Source organism: Gouania willdenowi, chromosome 3 (genome assembly GCF_900634775.1).
Source record: "Gouania willdenowi chromosome 3, fGouWil2.1, whole genome shotgun sequence".
Classification (NCBI taxonomy): Eukaryota; Metazoa; Chordata; class Actinopteri; order Blenniiformes; family Gobiesocidae; genus Gouania; species Gouania willdenowi.
The window spans coordinates 32,608,557-32,628,383 of record NC_041046.1 but is presented as its reverse complement, the minus strand read 5'-3'; the positions used below and the strand labels follow the sequence as shown (position 1 = coordinate 32,628,383).

The window sequence follows — 19,827 nt, the reverse complement described above, 5'->3', positions numbered from 1 at the left end:
CTGGGTGAAGAACGGAGCTCCAATAACCCCACTTAAACCCATCATGGCATCATTAGCCTCTCATCAGCCATCACTCCTGAGTTATAAACATTTCATGCTTGCAACAAAACACAACAACAATCCAGGCTCTCGTGGCATTGACAGGATAACTGGTGCGGTAACAGGGCTTCTATTCTCCTGATAGTTTGATAAATTACAAGTAGGCTATTGGACTCAGTAACAGGCAGCTGTGTTTCACTGAGAGCGGCAGCTGAAAGATGGATTGAGTTTAGCTGAAATCTCTAGAGAATCACAAGCGCTCGGCTTCTTTTTAATCCTGCTCATCTATGCTTCTGTGATTCTGCAGCCAAGCTTTTGTTTACACGAGCGGAAAGACAAGAAACGAAGGGACAAACAGCGATCCTGGAAATGCAAGAGTTGGACTTGAGTCACAAATCTTTTTCAGGGGTCACGATTAATTTGTGGCAGAGCAGATGATCAAAAGTCGACTTAACTGGTAAGTTTCCAAAGATGACTGCTCAACGTTGGTGTTCCTGTTATGAAGGATCACCCTGCCCAACATAGACATGAACTTTGAGTTTGACCTCAGAAAGGAGTATCACACGAGAAAGTCTTTTTTGTGTTCGATGGTTTCATGTGCTTTTTTTGGGATGTTTTTGCAACAAATCGATGTGATTCTTCATCATCCCAGTCATCTTCTTTGTGTCATCATCGGGTCCAGATGCTGTGACGCCTTCCTGTAACCCGAGTGTACAGAGCAGGATGCACCATGGGCATTGTGCCAGTCCATTGCAGGCTTATAACACGTATTTCGTAAAATGTCCTTGTGCTTTAGCGTGCCAGTGAGTTCTAAAGCTTTAATCATTAGAGAGTCTTTACAGAACTTCAGGGATTTATTCCATGTGTTCTGTACTATGACACAGGTTGACTTCTGTTCTGAAGGTGGTAAATCACCATGGTAACTTACCTGCCCAAGAACGGTCTGTACATTCATTTTCATTCATGTGAAATTATATGCTGTGGTAATGCTGAGAGCCTCAGTCCTGCAAGATAATCCAGGCTGTATAAAATATGAATATTGTCCACCTTATGATGTAGGCTGAGCTGTATGAATGCAGCATCAGAGCCACAGACTTCACCCAAAATGAGGTGGATACATGAATAGAAATATGTCTGTGCCTTAGTAGAGTTTCTGTTTATTTTTCAATGAATTAATAATGTATAATCTGACAAATGTCCTCATTAACAGTCAAGAATTATTTGCCTGCATCCTTCTTTTCCGTCCTTATTTTGCTGTAGCAACAATGTTGCTTTGGTCTGAATTATTGATTTTATTTCTTCAAATTCTTTAAGAATTGTTCCTTATGGTGACGTAAGTTGCCTGTTTCATTGGAGCGTGCACATAGCCAGGCTAAAATCACCTGGCATCGGTGAACGCGTTGATAGCCAGCTAGTACAGCTGCTGTGTCGGCGAATGTTTGGTCAAGTGAAGCCAGTTAACGAAGAGATATCCCCGGATATATTTATCCAGCTTCGTAGTACAGGCCCAAGATAACAGTGGCACTTTTTATTTATTTGTTTAGAAGCTCATTAAACCCTTTGCTTTGCCTTGCTTAACTTCTGTTCAGAACGTTCACGGTAAGTGAAATTCTTTGGTTATTTTTTTTTTTACCTAGTTTTGATCTGATGACAACAATCTCATTATGTCAGGTTTTCTCATAAAGCATCAAATAGAAAGCTGCCTTCTTTTTTCTCGCATTCCAAAGAAGTTCTTTCATATCTGTTACTTTAATCAACTCACACGCTTTCTTTAAAAAACACACTTCAAACATTGTCAAGATTTTATTGTGTTGAACTTGTGATTTCATTGAGCAACTAACAACCACATACTCACATGTACACACATCCATTCATCCTCACTGAGTGGTACACACAGAGCCTCTCATGCCACTCTGGTCCCTTTGGTTTTCCTCCAGGCTCGGTACAGTTTAATGCTTAAACTGGGAAGGTTGTAAAGTTCCTCCAGGTCAAAGCGTTGCCGGAAACGATCCACAAAGCTGTTCTCTGGATCCAGGCGGAAACGCATTGCCCAAAGTATCTGAGTGTTGTCCTGACACAGGTAGTCAAAAGTCTCCATTAGTTCCTCAAGGTAAGGGTGGGCGTAGACGACGTCTGCCGCCATGATGTAGTCGAACTGGTGTGACGTGCGTGGAAAACGCTGGTCCAGTTCCTCGCCCCAGAAAAGCTTTGTGACCTGCAGATTGAAATATGTTGAAGTATTCAGTACCTCATGGTCAGTTTTACAGTTGCATGATTTGTATTGCACTGGATTTAGTGCTTAGTATGAAGCTTTTTCATATATTAGGTCAAACATTATTTGTTTTATTTTTCAGGTGCCATCATCAGGACCTGGCTGGAGACAAGAAAAGTCATTTTAATCTTAATTTGATCTCTTTGTTAAATAATTTAACTCTTCTGTTGAATTATGAGCTTAGTCCTTGTTATTTAAATAATCAAGTGTAAAAGCAAAAGCACACTTAGTGATTTTGTAAACGTGTCTTTTCCTTTTTCTACAGTAAGGCTTTAGCAATATGATAAACCTACCAGAGGTGTATACTTGCAGCGATCCCTGGTATTTTTTCTTACATTATATCCAAGGTTTCCTAATACATCAGGCAGGTCAGTGGAGGTCACTTTGGCACCTGAAGAGTGACGGTAGATGTGTATTGAGTGTTGAAGTTAAATGACAACAGTAAAAAAATATTAAAAAAATAAACAATATAAAAATACATATGGTTTGCTTGTGTTTCAATACCTAACAGACTAGCTACAATGGTGACCAGTCCAGTCCCAGCCCCAAGCTCAATCACATTTTTGTCCATCAGATTGTATTGGTCTCGGTTGGTCTCTAGGAAATGACACAGCACCATCGCCTGTTTGATAGTAACAAATGAATTACCAGTCAGTGACATGCCTTAAAATGAAATATCCTACTGGTACTTGTTTCAGTAGTGTTTGCATCAAACCTACTGAGGGCCACAGCACAGCTCCATATAAGTCTGTGGACTCTTTGATGCGAATCTCCACGTCTGAAAAGATGTAACCCTCCCAAGCCTCTGAGCCGAGGACACGAGGATGAAAACAACGAGACATGATGGCTTGAGCCAACTCCGCATCCTTAGCAGCACCTGCATCAATATAAAGTGGAGATACGGACATATTGGATTAAAACTTCAATTTAATTTACTTACATGTAAAAAATGAAGAGGTGGATCAAGAAAAATGCTAAATCTAATATTACTGGCTGGGCAGTAGGGCCTAGCAAATTAGTAGAACCCTGATATAGCTACACTTTGGTAACAGGGAAAAGACGACTGCTGTCAGCGAGTACCTTGAGTCTCGATCTTTAAAAGACCAATTCCAAAACCTTGGTGTTCTGATTGACTCTGATCTGACATTCAGCAGTCAGATTAAATCAAACAGAAAAACAGCTTCTTCCACCTAAAGAACATCTCCAGAGTGAAAGGTTTTATGACTCAGAAAGATCAGGAGAAGTCGGTCCATGCTTTTATCTCCAGCAGAGTGGACTAGCTACAGCTGGTTCACAACGCTGCAGCTCAGGTCTTGATCAGAACAAAGAGGTCACAGTACATTAGTCCAGTTTTAAAGTCTTTACACTGGCTCCCAGTCAGCCTCAGAATAGACTTCAAAGTTCTGCTACTGGTGTATAAATCTGTGAATGGGTTTGGTCCAGAAATCATCAGTGAGATGTTTGTCAGATATGAACTCTGCAGGTGGAACAACGTGATAATTTATAAATCCAAGTTTAAGCCACTCTTTCTTTACTGCATATGACTGAGAGGGAGATTATTAATCGTGTTATTGGTGGCATTATTATTATTATTAGGCAGTGGCTATCTGTACGGTTGCCGTATCAATATTACTGACATTCTATCCGGATGCAGCTCCCCTATTTGGCCAGTTTAGATCACGTGTCTAAGACAAAACCCTAAAAATTGTTGATATTGGGTTGTAACTTAAACCTAACCGTAACCCTAACCCCAAGACACTACGTACGTGTACTTCGGTAACCATACCAATAGCACCGGGAGTTGTCCGTACAGCAACTGTACTAATAGACACTTTATTACCATCTGATCCATTGTACTTGAAGTAATAATACATTCGTGCTGATGACTTGTAACTACAATTATGCTGCTTTGGAGAGAAGATCAAAGAAGTTTCACATGATCATGGAAAGATCAGAGGCTTTTATGTTGTAAAAAAGTTGATTTCGACTGATTTTCCAGCATGCATTAAAACATTCTACTATGAACTATTCTTCTGGTAACCCTTCTTTTGTTCACACATGGCATTTTCTGACTCTCACCTTCAGCTTGAGTTTTTTCATCCTCTGTGGTCATTGAATGTGGGGTCTCCATGTCCTAAAGGAATATAAGCCCAAGAACCTTTATACCCGCCTGTTGTGGTTCTGGCATCGAGTAAGTCCTGTGGAATTGGGTCACTGCAGATCTAAGCTAGCTGCAGATATTTAACTTCAATAGTTTTAGGTTACACAAAAATATTGTTTCCAAACGTCTCGTTCAGCAAACCCACACAGAGCCTCGGCCCCACCTCATATTCCTTGCTTCTGTTTTAGAAACGCTTGTATGTCGATCTAAAGCTGGAAGACATTGAGCGACAGCAGCAGCTGCTCCGTCCCGCTGGCTGCTGAACAGATTATTAGCGTGACTTCAAATACCTACAATTTAACAAAATAAAAGTCTCAGAAGTCAAAAAAGTTTTTAATGATTTAAATGGTAAAGGATTAAAAGCCTCAAAGAGTCCAGATCAAATGTGAACGACAAGCACACAAAAAAGAAAACCCTAACACATGGGAAAGAACTAACAAAATAAAATAACTTTGGAAGAAAAAATGTCTCCAAGAGAATAAAAACACAAGTGTAAGGTCAATTAACTACAACCTGTTCATTTTGATTATACAAAAAATCATTACAAAAATATCTAAAAATGTAATGCAAAAATAACAGCATATGAAGTGTTTTCTCACACTCACTTGTACAAAAGCATCTTACATTTCATAATTCATTATTTCCATTTTTTTTTTTTTTACTTGTATCACACTTAATATTACAATTCATGTTTCCTCTTAAGTTACACTTTCCTCCCCCTACGTTTTCCTCGGCCTCTCGTAGTTCTTGCTGCACGGCCTCGGCGGCTACCCTCAAACACAGACCTAGATGTTACCATGGTAACTGTGCTGTCCCCATCGCTGTCCTCGTCAGAGCTGCTGCTGCTGTTTCTCCTCGGCTGTACGGTCGTAACAGACTGAGAAGCAGCCTTCACCGTGTCTGACTCCTGACTGCTGAGGGGTGTTTGAGGCTCGTGGATGACCTCTGACCCCAGAAACCCTCCTCCTGTCCCTGACTTATTCGCATCCTCATCGCTTCGTCCTGTGTTTGTATTTCCTTTCTTCTTAGACTTGGTTGGGGACTGTATTTCCTCCTCGCTGTCGTCCTCGTCCTCTCCTCCTTCCCTCTCCTTCCTCTTCATGCAGGTGACCGCACGGCGGAGTCGCTGGCTGCGAATCGCCTGCTTTTCGTGCTGCTCCATGCGGAAGAACGAGTCGATTCGCATCTGGGTCTGGATGGCAACAGATATAAAAGGAACACAAAATTCTTAATTTGGGGACACTAACCAATTACCACTACCATCAAGGGTTGGGGTCAAATAAAATTTTCAATTGCCGTTCCAACTTAAATTACCCAAGTTCGATTACAACTTAATTACAATTATGGCGACCGGCATTTTTTCCAATTACAATTAAAATTACAATGATTATTTTCCCAATGAAAATCAAATCAATTAAGCACAATTACAAGCCTGAAATAAATAAGCCCATAAAACTTGTCCTCTGTCAGTATACCCATCAATTTCTATTTTATTATATTTTTTTTAAAAAGGTAAAATGATCTTCAAGACAACAGACAAGTAGTCGTGTAGATCTGAAACATATTTTAATAATTGTTAACTGTGTATGTGTAAGCCATAGACCTGTAACATGGGTCCCCAGGTTTGCATTTAATGAAATTGTAAATGACTTTAAATTCAATGACAATTACACATACGTCAATTATCTCAACTAAATTACAACATATTTCTTCAATTACAACTACAATAATTACTTATAATTATACATAATACTTAATTAGTGAGGATGCATTGGCCATTTCAACAATCGAGGTATCAAACTCTTCAGAAAATTCTGTACTTCTCTGCTATAGCTCAGTGTTTTGAAAACTTTTCAACTTTTTGAGTTTTTTCTCGTGGAACTTTTTGCTCTCATCCACTTACATTGAAAGTTCGAACCTTTTTGACCCTCTTTAACACTTTGACCCTCTTCATTTTGAAACTGATTCAACTTTATCAACCTTTTCAAACCTTTTCAAACTTTTTAAACCTTTTTCAGCCTTTTTCAACCTTTTCAATCTAACTGGTTTTAGCGATTGTTGCCAAGTTATTACAACGTTAAGGCTATTGCTAGGTTAATGCTATGCTAATGTAGTGCGACGCGGGCCAGCACATGCATCCTCACTTGCATTTTCTTCAGGAAATGCAAAAATTCTAGTTATATTTGAAATTCATTATCAATCACACAATTAAAATTATAATTGACCATAACACTGTTGTGACCATAACACTGTGTGTTTTTGTGTTTTATTTGGCCATGAATTGGAATAGAAACAGCTAATTTGTAATTGAACTGTCAGGCATTTGGTTGACGTCATGCTAGAGTTAGAGCTGTTACTGTACCTGCTGCATGTTGAGCTGTTTGATAACAGGCTGCAGCGTTTCCTCCGTCCTTCGGCTGCTCCAACCAAAACGGCTCAGGCAGAACATGAAAGTCTGGTTAAGGAAGCGTGCGGAAACACACACCAACAAAAACACCTCTGCATGGACAGAGAGGAAGGATATTCTTTGATCATATCCAGCTGTGGACGACCCCAGCTAAAGGAGCCGCCCCACTCGTCCACTGCTGGCTGCAGGTAAGCCTGAGCCACGGCAGGGTTGGGGAAGCCCGGCTGCAGCTTCACGTCTCGTAGTTTCTTCTTCACCTTTGTGTCCCGAGGGTCAGTCACCAGACGCTTGTGCTTCTGGGCCTCTGACCACCAAGCACTGAAAAGAAAGAGAAAACAGGCAGCAATTACTTATGGGTATTCATCATTTAGTTTTCTCATGGAAGATGTTGGAAACATTTACTTGACGATTTATACATGAGGCTGACGTTACGCTGTCATTTTTATGACATGACACCTGTCAATAGCATGAATAAGGTGTCATGAAAGCTGTCACCCTAACCCAGGGTTCCTACAGCTTCAGTCAAATTAAATTCAAGACTTTTCCAGTGTCTAGTGCAGTTGTTCAACTGGTGGCCCCCAAAGTGAACACACAAAAATACCCAAAATGAAAGTAAAATACACAAAAAAAAAAAAACAGACTAAAATAATCAAAATCACACAAGATGACTACAAAAATAGCCAGAAATCTATAAAACAACCAAAATACAATAAATAAAAACCATTAAGAAATACCTTTGTTGGACAAAGAAATGTTCAATAAATGTAAATTTCCTAATGTCGTGATTGTGCAATGTTGTGCTAAATTATGTATAAATGTTTTTATTTTGAAATGAGACTAATTACAATCCAAAAATCATACTTATGTGTTAAAATGTAAGACTTTTAAACGTTGATTTAAGACATTTCAATGACAATGAAGGCCTTATTTTTAGATTCATAAATTTAATGACTTTAAAGGATCTACGGAAATCCTGCCCTAACCCTACCAGATCCCTCCACCTAACCCAAAAAATGCCAACATAGCTCCAAAGGTCATAATTTAGCGAAAGGTGTCATAATTTAGCGAACAACATCTAATGACAGCCTTCATGACACCTTATTCATGGTAATGACAGATAATGAGAGCGTAAAGGCTCAAACATACTCGGGCGGACACCCGCAAAACGGAGTCTACCAGGCCAATTAAATGCAAAGCTCAGTTTTTACGACCGCGCTGACTTCTTCGTGTAGTTGGCGTCACACAAAACACTGCTCGGCATTGAATGTAACACCTACCAGCATTTCCCCTTCCTGGTGAAACAGAGCAGTAGAGATGAACACGAGCTTAGAGGAGAGACTGGTAGACGATCTACGACAGTAGCGACACCTTTAAAAAAAACGTCCCAGGAGTTTAAGGAGAAGCTCTAAGAATCATGGGACATGTAGGATTTTAATGGAAACTACTACGCGGTGGTGCGCCAAAGTATGTAAGCTTTGAGGAGAGCAGACAGTTCGCGCAGATTCCGTTGTGCGCAGGGTACGCATGTATGAGTATGTTTGAGCCTTAAAGGTATTGTGGACGATGTTATTTTGGCTTCAACTTCCGGGTGGATCATCAAGACTATTGATCCTCCTATTTGTCATTCATTCTGATATGTTCACGTAAGGCTGTCATACGTGCTCATGCTCGTTTGAAGATGGATTTTCACTTACCGGTGGCGAGTCTGACATAGTGGAAAAGTGCAAATCTTCTTTTGGAAGGGAAGCCTGTGTGAGCGATGCCGACACCAACTTGCAAACAGAGCTGTGCACGAGGAGAACTGGGCTCGTGCACGCTCTCTCGCACAAGTAGGCGTTCCATCTTTAGAGCGCTGCGCATGTGCAGAGGGTGTTTTTTTTTCTATGCTTCGGGAAAATCGTCTTCTATACCTTTAACGTTAGCCTTATGTATAAAACTACAAATAAAGTGTGACCAACATTTCTACTTGATCTTTGGGACAATATTTTGTGTTAAGTGTTAAAAAAAAATGCAGAATGTGTTACACTTAAAATACACTAATAAAATAACAAGAGCAACCATTATTTTAAAAATAAAACAGGACTACAGACAGACCTCAGTTGTATTAACGGCTCCAATCCTGGTCCAGGAAACTCATTGAGTATCTCCATGCCTGTCACGTATCCAACCCCGGGAACCCCCTCTGTGTAGTCACTTCCAAGTAGGTAAGCCAGGTTGATCATTTTAGTCCGGTCCAGACCTGAAGGAAAGACAGACGGACGAGGGTGGGTTAACACATTCTAATAATACAGCAGCAACACAAAGAGTGATGAGCCCTCACCGACAGAGGCTTCTGCCATAGATATAGTATGTAGAGCATTGGCTCGTCACATTACTCAGAGTGTGTCACTTCAACACCATCCTTCCTGTTTGTTTACACCACTGATTCACAAGATGGCACCATGTGAATGGGAAGCTAACTTAACATGTATCCCTACGCAGGGTTGGGGTCAATTCCCATTGCGTAATTGATAAATAATTACAATCATGACAATTATAACTGTAATTGTTGTTGAAAGAATGTGTTGCTTTTGTAATCATAACTGAATTGTAATTTAGTTCAGATAATTGGCTTTGTACTTCAAACTATCAATTACAAACTAATTAAACGCAAAACTGAGGGGTCATGTTACAGTTCTATGACACACACATACGGAGTTAACATTTAATAAAAATATGTTTCGTAACAAGTTTACGCATGGATAAGGAAGCCTGACAAGATAACTAAGAGATGAAAAACAAATGAGATGATAGAAAACATTCTTTAGTGTATTTTAAAGCTGATTTAAGACATGCGTCAAAACCAACCTGTTATGAGATGCTAACAGAAAGCTAACCCAAGTGGAAGGTTAAGTTTTTGAGGTTATTTAAAGCTGCAGTTTGTAATTTGTTTTTGGGTTTATTTGGTCAAAAATCCATACTTATCTTATTATACTGTATTGCATATGGTAATCCAAAGTGTTCTGAGTGGACAGTGAATCTCTGCTCCTTCTCCTGGTTCTGTAAATGAGCTTTAGAAATACAGGAGTGTGACGCTGGACTTCAGCCAATCAGAGATCTTTCTACCAACAGGGTGAGCCCATGAGCTGTTTTAAGCGTTACTATTGGCTGCTCGAGCTGCTCGTCAAAAGCCAACGCAGGCTCCCGATCTGAGAGTAGGGACAGTCCCATGGCATGTCTTCCAGCAGAAGTCTCTAATGCGGCTTTTGGCACAGCGATTACACGGCAAAGCAAGAGGGAAAAGAAAGACAGAGTCGGAGAAGCAACAGAAGAAAGGCACAAACGTCCCCGGAGTCGGTGTCTGCTGCGGACTGCGTGTGATCCGCTTTCAGTCAGCGCAGTCCGCCCCGAGTCCGAGAGAGTGAGAACAGACGGAATAAATAGCTTATTAAAAATGATCTATGGTGGAAAGAACAGAACCAATTCATGCGCAGTGTGGACTGAGTCTGTCTGCTCTGATCAGCTGAGATCGGCTGTAGCTCAGCTGCTTGTGTTTGAGGAGCGACTGTGAGCCTAGGGCTGTGTTCACACTGCAGGCAAATGTGGCCCAAATCCAATTTTTTGGGAGTCAAGTGACCAGATCTGATTTTTTAAAAGCAGTGTGAACACTCAAATCTGACCCATATCTGATCTTTTCAAATCAGATTTAGGACACTTTCATATGTGGTCCTGAATCAGATACAGATCGGATCTTTTTCAATGCGACCTCAGTGTGAACTTCAAGGCAGATTTAATGCGCATTTGATACGTTGACGTCAATTTATAGCAACAGCTGTGTGAGTGGGTGCTACGCGTCAGCTGTCAGTGCGCTGTCCTTTGATCGGAGCAGAAAGGGACAGAATTAAGACGGGCTTGAAGCATCCATTGTTGAATTAATCCTTTTTCTGCACAAGAACATGGATTATCCTTATATTTGATTGTGGATTATGTAAATAGAAGTCTCCGGAACGCACTCCGCACTCGTGTGTTTGACATGCACTCATCCAATGTTGACATTAACAGTTGTCTGTTAATAAAAGCAGGCTAACCACTAAAAAAAAAATGTAAATATGTCATTTGTATGAGGAAAAAAAATAGGTTATAATTGTCAATTTTGGGTCAGACCTGTAGGTTTCAGTTTTGCTCTGTCGGGTTCGGGTCAAAGCTTGAATAATGTTTATATCATAAATGGTCTGTGTTTAAAAGCAAATGAGCACCACAAAAAAATTTTCTTTTTCTTTTCCCACGTCCTCCTCTGCACCTGCTCATTCATTCACTGGACAAAAACTTGAGACAAACGCGACAATGCGCATGCGGGTCACACTGGAGCCGCAAACCGTTCACACTGGAGTCTGATACAGATCACACATGTGAACGGACAAACAAAAAATCAAAATTGAGCATTAAGGCTTGCAGTGTGAACGCAGCCTCATTACTGTCCTGTCACGTCTCTAAAACATCAGAAATCTCTCCAATAACACAAGATAAAGTCCCTACATTTGTTACTGGTCTCTATGGAGAAAACAGTTGCAAAAAGTTCCACAGTGTGCTCGTGCACGCAAGCGTTTCGTTCAGGAGGGGAGGGGGAGCAAAGAACGCTTCATGATTCTACATACCGCAGCTTTAATTCAGTCTCTGAGATTGTGATTAATTGAATTTGAACTTTAGTCATTGAGAACGTAATTGTAATTAACTATCAGGGGGAAAAAAATGTTAGTCACTGTAATCATAACGGAGTTGTAATTGAAAATGTAATTGACCCGACCCTGTCCCGATGAAATGTGTTCCATTAATGAAAAGGCAGGTGCATTCATACACAAATGATACATTTGCAATTCAGGAGAGTGGTTAAGCCAGGGAGGAGCTCAAAGTAGAGCATTGCTGGGAACACATGTAAAATCTAGAAGGCCCCCACTAACCCAGTTGAGTCTGCAGGTCGTTGAACTGGTAGTGCTGGACGTATTTGTTCTGGCTGAAAAAGTTCCTGTAGACGTGTCGTCCTCCAAACAGCCACACGTCAGAGTCGTCCGTGATGGTCCCGTTGGTTTGGTCGGCGCGGTCTAGAGCTGCACACTGAGCCTCAGCCTCCATCGGAGCCACTAGGTACGGCACACCAAACAGCCGCAGCAGCTCCTGTCAAACATATAGTGGCTCAGGATCTTTTCAGGACCCATTTTATCTGGGCTGTGTGTGTGAGGGTCACAGAAGACTCTAAAGGACTCTAAACAGGGTGGATGGGGAGGAATAAAACATGGTCACCAAATCAATAGATTTCGTGACCCTTCGGCGTCTGCTGCTGCTTAACGGGTTATTATTAAAACACAGAGACAGAGTGACAGCTCCAGCTCATCGTTCTGTCCCAAGGAGGCTCACAGGTCAGGCAAAGTCGGATTTTGAGCCCAGTTTGTTTGCGTGCTAACTCCACCTGGCTCTCCAGGTACATCTGTCCAGTGACGGTGTTGGCCATCCTCTCCTGCTGCTGTTTCTGCTCCCTCAGTTTACTTTGCTCTGCCTGCAGCGAGCTCTCCAGAGCTTCCAGCTCGTCCTGCAGAACCACACAAACACAATGAGCCTGAAAAACTGACCATTTTTGCTTATTTTTACCCTTTTTCTGCCACTACGCCAAACTTTCCATATTTTAACCTATTTTCACCACTTTTTCTTGTCATATTTTTACTCCTTTTGAAGTATTTTTACTATATTACTACCATTTCTTCCACTTCTCCATCAAATTTCAATGCCTTTTTTCCACTTTCAAAACATTTTTAAACCCTTTCCAACCTCCCCATTTCTGCCACTTTTAGAGCAATTTTGACACTTTTTCTCTCCATATTTGGCCACTCTAATGTGCAACTTTTAACCAATTTCACTGTTTTTTTAAAATCCCATTTCACCACCTTTTCCATCATTTATTTTCTAATTAAAACAAGGATTTACATCTTTAAGATGACTATATACTTTGGCACAAACAATAATAAACTTCCTCTATAATAGTATAGATATTATTCAGATAAATAAATAAATGTGGTTATCACAGATTCATGGACCATATGGACTATAAATTTGCTGACTTTATGGATGGGTGCCAAAACCTTTTCCCTTTGTTCCCCCTTATAGATGGCTCTGTCTCTATGACTGTTCTTCTATGTTCATGACTGTGTTCAACCACCATCAGGTACAGTGGGGGTCCCCGGTCTCTGGGACCATTATTGTGGGGGTCGCTGGTTGAAAAGTTTGAGAATCACTGCTCTACAGGATCGGACCATGGGAGTGTTTGTGTGCGTGTGTGTTATGAGTAACTCTGTGTGTTAGGCTGTAAGCCACCTGATCAGAAACAACACTTAGAAAGAATAAGACTGAATGAAAATAAGGTTAAGTAAATAAAGTAAAACTTTTAAGGTCAGGCATTTTAGCCAAAAAAATACATTTCCAGAAACTAATATCAAATTTTTTACCAAAAAACACTATTTGAAGTTATCGTTTTTAAGTACAGAAAATAACTTGTATAATACGTAATAAAGTGACCTAAAACAAGCCATGACGGGAGCAAGAGACCAATTAATCAACATTAAACTACTGTATGAAATACTGAACTAGATTAAAAAAGAAACACAAACCACATCAAAGTGATCCCACTCATTGACAGTCGGAGTCTGTTCCGTCTTCTGCTCATCATTTTCACCCGTTGTGTCTTTCTCTGAGCTCGGACCAGACGTTTCTCCATCAGCAGAAGCTGAAGAACTTTCCTCAGAGTTTTGGTCCTTCTTCATCTCACCAACAGATTGTTCTTCCTCACTCCTTTCTTCTTCTTCTTCTGCATCTCTACCTTCATCTTCTGACACTTCAATGAAACTCTCTGAGGAAAAAATGAAAAGTATTTCAACAATCAGCTGCAGTAGGACGTTGTGGATGAACCGAGGTAAACTGAAGAGTTAAACACCTGACTCGCTCTCAGACTTCATCTCATCTGCTTTACTTTGGTCTGAAGCTTTAAAGAAGGGGTTGTTGGTCTCCTGCAGCACAGGAACAGTTTCTCCCCCAGAGGTGGGAGGAGCCTCACGTGTAATTAGATTAAAGCTGATGAACGATGTGCTGTGGTGATTTTTCTCCTCTGACTTTAGGATTTCCAGCTCTTCTTTTTCATCAGTCCTTCCAGCTTCCATCAGCTCTCCTCTCTTGGCTTTGTTGTCCGACTCCATCACGGCCTGTTGTCGCGCCGCAGAATAAAAGAGTTTATTTTGTTGGCCAATCACCTCCTCCATCTCCTCTTCAGAGCTACTAACAAACACACTTTCTCTGGCAGGCAAACTCTGGTGCGTTGGGTTCGTTTTAGCGTCAACGCTTCCACTCTGTGACGGTTGTGTCTCATCCTCTGAGCTGCTGATGACCACCTGAGGATGAGGAGTGGATGAGCTCCCTTTGAGGGTCAAACCTTCACCCACTTCCACTGCGTCCTCAGTCAGAGCTCGTTGGATGGCCTGCAGCGTTCGTGGAGAAACGCGGCCGTTGATGTTTTCGTCCTCTGAGCTGTCGTTCGTTGCAGCTCGGATGGCTTTAAGCGTCCGAGGCGAGGGAGGAGCCGCCTTGTCCTGCTGAGACACACATGGCTCAGTGTCCTTTGAAGAGGCTGCTTGCTCCTCTAGCTCTAATGGTTCTTCCTCCTCGATGGGGCGCCACAGAGGTGCAGGTTTATCTACGGCTCGTCCTCTGCGGCCTGAAGATGAGCTCGCAGACCAAGCTGCGGCAGCAGGCTGGCTGTCAGGGGCTGGGACGGTACTTTTGGAGCCTGGAACAAAAACAAATCATGTGTCACTATAATACTTTGATGGCAGATCAAAGCAATGGGGATTATACATAAATGATATATAGAATTTTTCCAATAAAACAAAAAAAGTGTACTGTACATGTCCCAGTGATAGGTGACACATGCATCTATTAAAACTGAGGGAGACCCACGGTACTTAAACTCTGCACATTTTAATGCAGCCCTTTTTCCCCCTCAAATTATTATAGCAGTGTGTGAAAAATAAACAAGTATGTAGAAACATAAAAATATTTACAGTACCAAAAAAATATAGAAATGTAACCCTGAGACCCCTAAATCAGGAATAAGCAGGTCAGAAAATAGATGGATTTAATTTTTGTAAATATGTCTTTCATTGATTTAAAAAAAACCAAACCAAACCAAAACAATTTAATAAAAAAACAAAAGTTCTCAAATCTTGAATGAAAAAAAGTAGAAAGAATAATCTTACGTAATCTGCCCCTTTACACCATGAAATCAGTTTACAAAGAACACAATATAATATATTAATAATAATAATAAATAAAACAGCTGACGGCCAACACTGACAGTCACGTTTCATTGTAATTGAAGAAAGCACGAAGAAATGTTTTTATACCGTTTGACAAACTCACACTTAGGGATGTCCCGATACAACTTTTTCACTTCCGATACGATACCAATATTGCAGCCTTGCATATTGGCCAATATTGATCCGATACAATATCAGCACTAATCATACATACTTTTATTACTTATTTTGTAGTGTGGAATGTTAGAAAAAACTTGATTATTAAAAAAAACAGACCCATTTATTATAAACCAATGGATTACATATAATTAACCTTTTAGAATAAGAATATTCTATGATTGAATAAAAGAAATTAAAAAATAAAATAGAAGATATTGAAAAAATAAATCCAAAAAAAACATATATATTATATCGGAGATTTTAGATGTGGTCTGATAAAATCCCATATTCGTTTTCTATCTGATATCGGACCAATATCCGATATCAATATCGTCACACTTAACATATTTCATTATATTTCCTTAACGTACTGGCTTTAACTGTTCTTTTAAATTTGGATTTGGATTCCTAACCATCTATTATTATCTATATTGAATAGTAATTATACTAAACAAAACAATATTGATCTTACATTGAGCTTATTAAAACAATGTTTAGAATTTCATTGGACCTTAAGTTTTATAATACAAAGTTTTCTATAGGGATTAAATTAATCAGGTTGTACAAGGTTAAATGATCAAATGTGTATATTTCATTACAATATTGACAACTTTTACACAATTATATAAATATATATATATATATATATATATATATATATTTAAACTGCTATGAATGTATTATGCTGTAATGGACAACAGACTCATCACCTTTGATGAGAATATAATGTGAGTTGTCTTCTGAAACCAGTCGCCGTGCCTCCACGTTGTGACACGGGTTCTTCTCGTCCTCTGAGTAGAGTTGCGGCGCGCTGCCTGAACTCCGCTGGCTCATTTCTTTCTCCACACCCTCCAGTCGTTGGTTCAGTCGGTTCCTCTGCAACAGGCCGGCCAGCTGGTACTGGGAGAAGTCTCCTGATTGCTGAGGGAGGAGGAGGAGAAACAGGAGTGAGGGGAAAAGCAGAGTGAAGAGTGACTCTGGGATTAAACTGTACCTCTGGTGGTTTGTGAAACATGGTGCGTCGTCTTTTACAAAACTCCTTCATGTCTTTAAGTATCTCATGTTTCATTTCTGGAGGCAAGCTGATGAAGTCCTCAGAGTTGATGTCCACAGAGTTTGGGTCTTCATACAGATCAACCTGACAGACGGAGACAGACAACAGATAGGACGGCATTTTGAAAGAAAGGGGCTGAGAAATTAAAGCAATAAACTAAAACTACACAAAACTACACTGTGATTTTTAAAAAAAAAAACACATTATGAAGCTTAATCTCATTAGTAGGGATTTGTTGAGATATTAATACATTAGACTGAGATAAAACTCAAAAAATTGAGTCTACCAGGATTAGATTGTTTTAAGATTTTAACCATTTTATTGTACAGTTATGTTGCTTTATTGGTGAAATTTGTATTTATTATTTTCATTTATATTCTTTGTTTAACCTCTAGTATCTATGGAAGCCAGTAAAAAAACAAAAAAAAAACACAAACTAGGAAAAGTAAAATAATAATTAAAAAAAAAAAATGATGAGATACTAAATCATAATTGCGAATTAGTATATCATAATTATAACTTAGCATCGCAATTATGAATTGAGATTTTTTGTTTTATTATTTTACTTTTCCTAGTTTTTCTTTTTTTTTTTTTAACTGGTGGGAGTGGGCTACAATAAATATCACACCTCTTGTTATATTACTTTTATTAATTAGGGAAAAACTCAATATGTGTCGTGCCAATAAAGTTTAATTTAATTCATGACAAAAAAAAAAACATAAAATAAACGCTACACTTATTTTCTTGACTCTTATTTGAGAATATTTTCAATAATTTTAATTGTTAGTGTGTACTGTGCATGCATGTGCAATTTTTTTAACCTCGTGTGACTGAAAACGTTCAACCTCCTCCTCCTCTTCCTCTGAGCTGCAGTAGAAAGAAAACTTGTTAAAACAAACACAGTTGCAATGATTCCGTTTTGACTTCAGCAAAATGTGCCTTTTTCTTAATTATCCCTCATGGTACGTCAGCAAATATTTTGCAATTGGCGAAAAAAAGTATTTCTAAACAAAATGTTTATTAAAATGTAGCATGAAAACATTATGCATCGTTTTTAATGCAGTTTTGTGTTGATAATGACACATTTTTAAAGTTTAGCTTTATAGTTATATCTCTAACCTGCTTTTTTCTTTCTCCTCCACAGCTGGCAGAGCTGGAAGAACATACATGTCGTCGCCTTCATCTCCTCTCACGTTGGAGAGGCTGGGCAAAGGATCCACACTGAAACAGAATAGTAGGATTCACTTTTATGTGTCTCTTCAAACAGTGGATGAGAAGTTAATCAGACACAGGTGAAAAGAGGTAAGAAAGAAGCTCCAGCACGTGTTCAAAAATATGTTATTTCAAACCTGTGATCTCCAAGTGCAGCTTTGATGGCCTGTCGCTTCAGAAATGTCTTGAGGAGTTTCTCGTTGGTCTGTTTGGACTCACGACTTAACTCCTCCTTCCTCTGTCTCCTCACATTCTGCAGAGGAATCCCATGCAGCACAATGCAAAGAATAATGAAAAACACAGCGGCAGAAACCTCTTTCTGCAGAAACGGACTCCATTGAATCCAGTGGACTTACCAGGGTCTGTTTCTTCAGCAGTGGGGCATCGCCGTCAAAAACAAACACTGGTTTAATGCGGAAGAAAAGCAGCTTGCAGACACGGTGGAAGAGAGTGAGGAGGTGAGCATTCTGGACACTGTTCCCATCACGGTCTCTGGTGCCCTTCACAGCCTGGTTCAGCCATATACTGATGTCTGAGGGGAGTGGTTAAGGCGAAACAGCCTTTTACTTTTAACCTCTGTTACATTATCAGAGTTTCAGCAATTTCCCCCTGGGATTAATAAAGGAATTCTGATTCAAAAATTCAGTTGGGAATCCCTCTGGACTGGACTGGGTGCTTTGCCTGTCTGCAGCGTCTCTTGTTCTATTTTATCAGATTTATCAGATTGCACCATAATCAGGAAGTAGCAACACCCAGATTAAGGTACAGAACAGTGATGAATAATCACTAAATTAAACAGAATAAACTAAAAACAGAAATATTAACTTGGGGTGTCCCAATCTGATATTGATATCGGTCCGATATCAGCCAGAAAACGAATATTGGATTTTATCAGACTGCATCTAAAATCTCCAATACATATTATATTATATTTATTAATATGTAGAATACTGTAGATATTATGCTGAAGGTTAAAATGTATGTATCCAATTGGTTAATAATAAATAGGTCAGTTTTTCTCATTCCTACTGATGCTGACTATTGTTCTCTGTTTGAGTAACATCACTTGATCAAACCTTTTCTAACATTCCACACTACAAAATAAGTCATAAAAGTATATATGATTCATGCTGGCATCGTATCAGGATGATATCGGTACCGATCAACACAAGGATGAAATATCGGCATCGTATCGGATGTGAAAAAGCTGTATCGGGACATCTCTAATATTTACACACGTTGAGAAATGAACTTTGTAAACAAAGGTTATAATAGAATGATTATAAGTGTAACACTTTGTTCTAAATTGTACAATAACACAGCTATGAAGCTAATTGGTTCATTAAAGAATGAGTGATTTAATAAAAACGTGTCGGGTTTTTTTTTTTTTAAAGCAAACAAACAACAACATCTAGTTAGATTTGGACTTATTTAGGATTTACAGTTGAACTGTTTTCATGTCCTTACATTTATGGTTGAAATTCCCCTTTTGTTTCTTTTTATACTTGCTCAACCTGGTACCAGTCTGTATTTTGTTTGGCAGTGCAGATCATTCCGTTAATGTAGTGTGATGTTCTATGTAATAAAATCAAAAATAAAGGAACGAGTGAAAAATGAATGACTGGGATACCGACAGCCAGCACCTTTCCCTCCAGTGTCTCTGGGTTGATAGGTTTCCCTGTGCTCTCCAGCAGCCTCCATAAACCGTGCACTCCCATCGTACAGCAGCAAAACTCACACCGAATAACAGCCAAAACCTCCGTGAGTTAGACTTATGTCACCATTTGAAGAGAAAAGTGTAGAAACATCCACAGGAGCGTTTTCCCGACACTTTAAGTGACCGCATCATCGTCCACAGCTTAGGGTTCCGGGCACGTTTCACCTCGGTACCATTAGGAGGTTGCACACAAAGCAACCTGTTAGGTTTTTAAAGCTTATTTAGTGATACAAAATCCCCCAAAATAATTTACAAGTAATGAAAAGTTTTGTGTGGAAATGTTCCAATGATCACTGCACATAACTTTGATAAATAATGTACAAAAGTTAACAGTTTTAGCTCCGTTCTTCCTCTATCACCGTTAAAGCCCAGCTTTAACTACAGCGCCATCTATGGCAACACCCAGTACTGCTCTAACAATTCAAACGACATACAGCCATTATTATCAGAACGCTGTGGCTTTAGCTTTAGTA

At 39.6% G+C, this 19,827-nt stretch overlaps 2 protein-coding genes across 3 annotated transcripts; both read right to left on the bottom strand.

Moving 5' to 3' along the window:
* Window positions 1-1,827: 1,827 nt before the first annotated feature.
* On the bottom strand, window positions 1,828-4,711 carry mettl21e (methyltransferase like 21e). Of its 2 annotated transcripts, none has more exons than XM_028476464.1 (5): window positions 4,391-4,711; window positions 3,031-3,188; window positions 2,816-2,933; window positions 2,605-2,702; window positions 1,828-2,254 (listed from the first exon to the last, which is right to left on the bottom strand). In XM_028476464.1, exons 1-5 carry the CDS (start codon window positions 4,440-4,442, stop codon window positions 1,943-1,945), a joined length of 738 nt encoding a protein of 245 aa, XP_028332265.1. In that variant the 5' UTR covers window positions 4,443-4,711; the 3' UTR covers window positions 1,828-1,942. The 2 variants fall into 2 exon arrangements, with proteins under 2 accessions (XP_028332265.1, XP_028332274.1); XM_028476473.1 differs by having other exon boundaries at window positions 2,647-2,702.
* A 413-nt stretch (window positions 4,712-5,124) lies between these two features.
* Window positions 5,125-19,695, bottom strand: ercc5 (excision repair cross-complementation group 5). Its single transcript, XM_028476260.1, has 15 exons — window positions 19,268-19,695; window positions 17,994-18,169; window positions 17,775-17,890; window positions 17,545-17,646; window positions 17,247-17,292; window positions 16,366-16,509; window positions 16,082-16,292; window positions 13,838-14,683; window positions 13,515-13,753; window positions 12,323-12,442; window positions 11,817-12,030; window positions 8,974-9,118; window positions 6,997-7,197; window positions 6,835-6,919; window positions 5,125-5,664 (listed from the first exon to the last, which is right to left on the bottom strand). The coding sequence occupies exons 1-15, from the start codon at window positions 19,353-19,355 to the stop codon at window positions 5,176-5,178; spliced, it is 3,222 nt and encodes a 1,073-aa protein (XP_028332061.1). The 5' UTR covers window positions 19,356-19,695; the 3' UTR covers window positions 5,125-5,175.
* Between the last annotated feature and the right edge of the window lie 132 nt (window positions 19,696-19,827).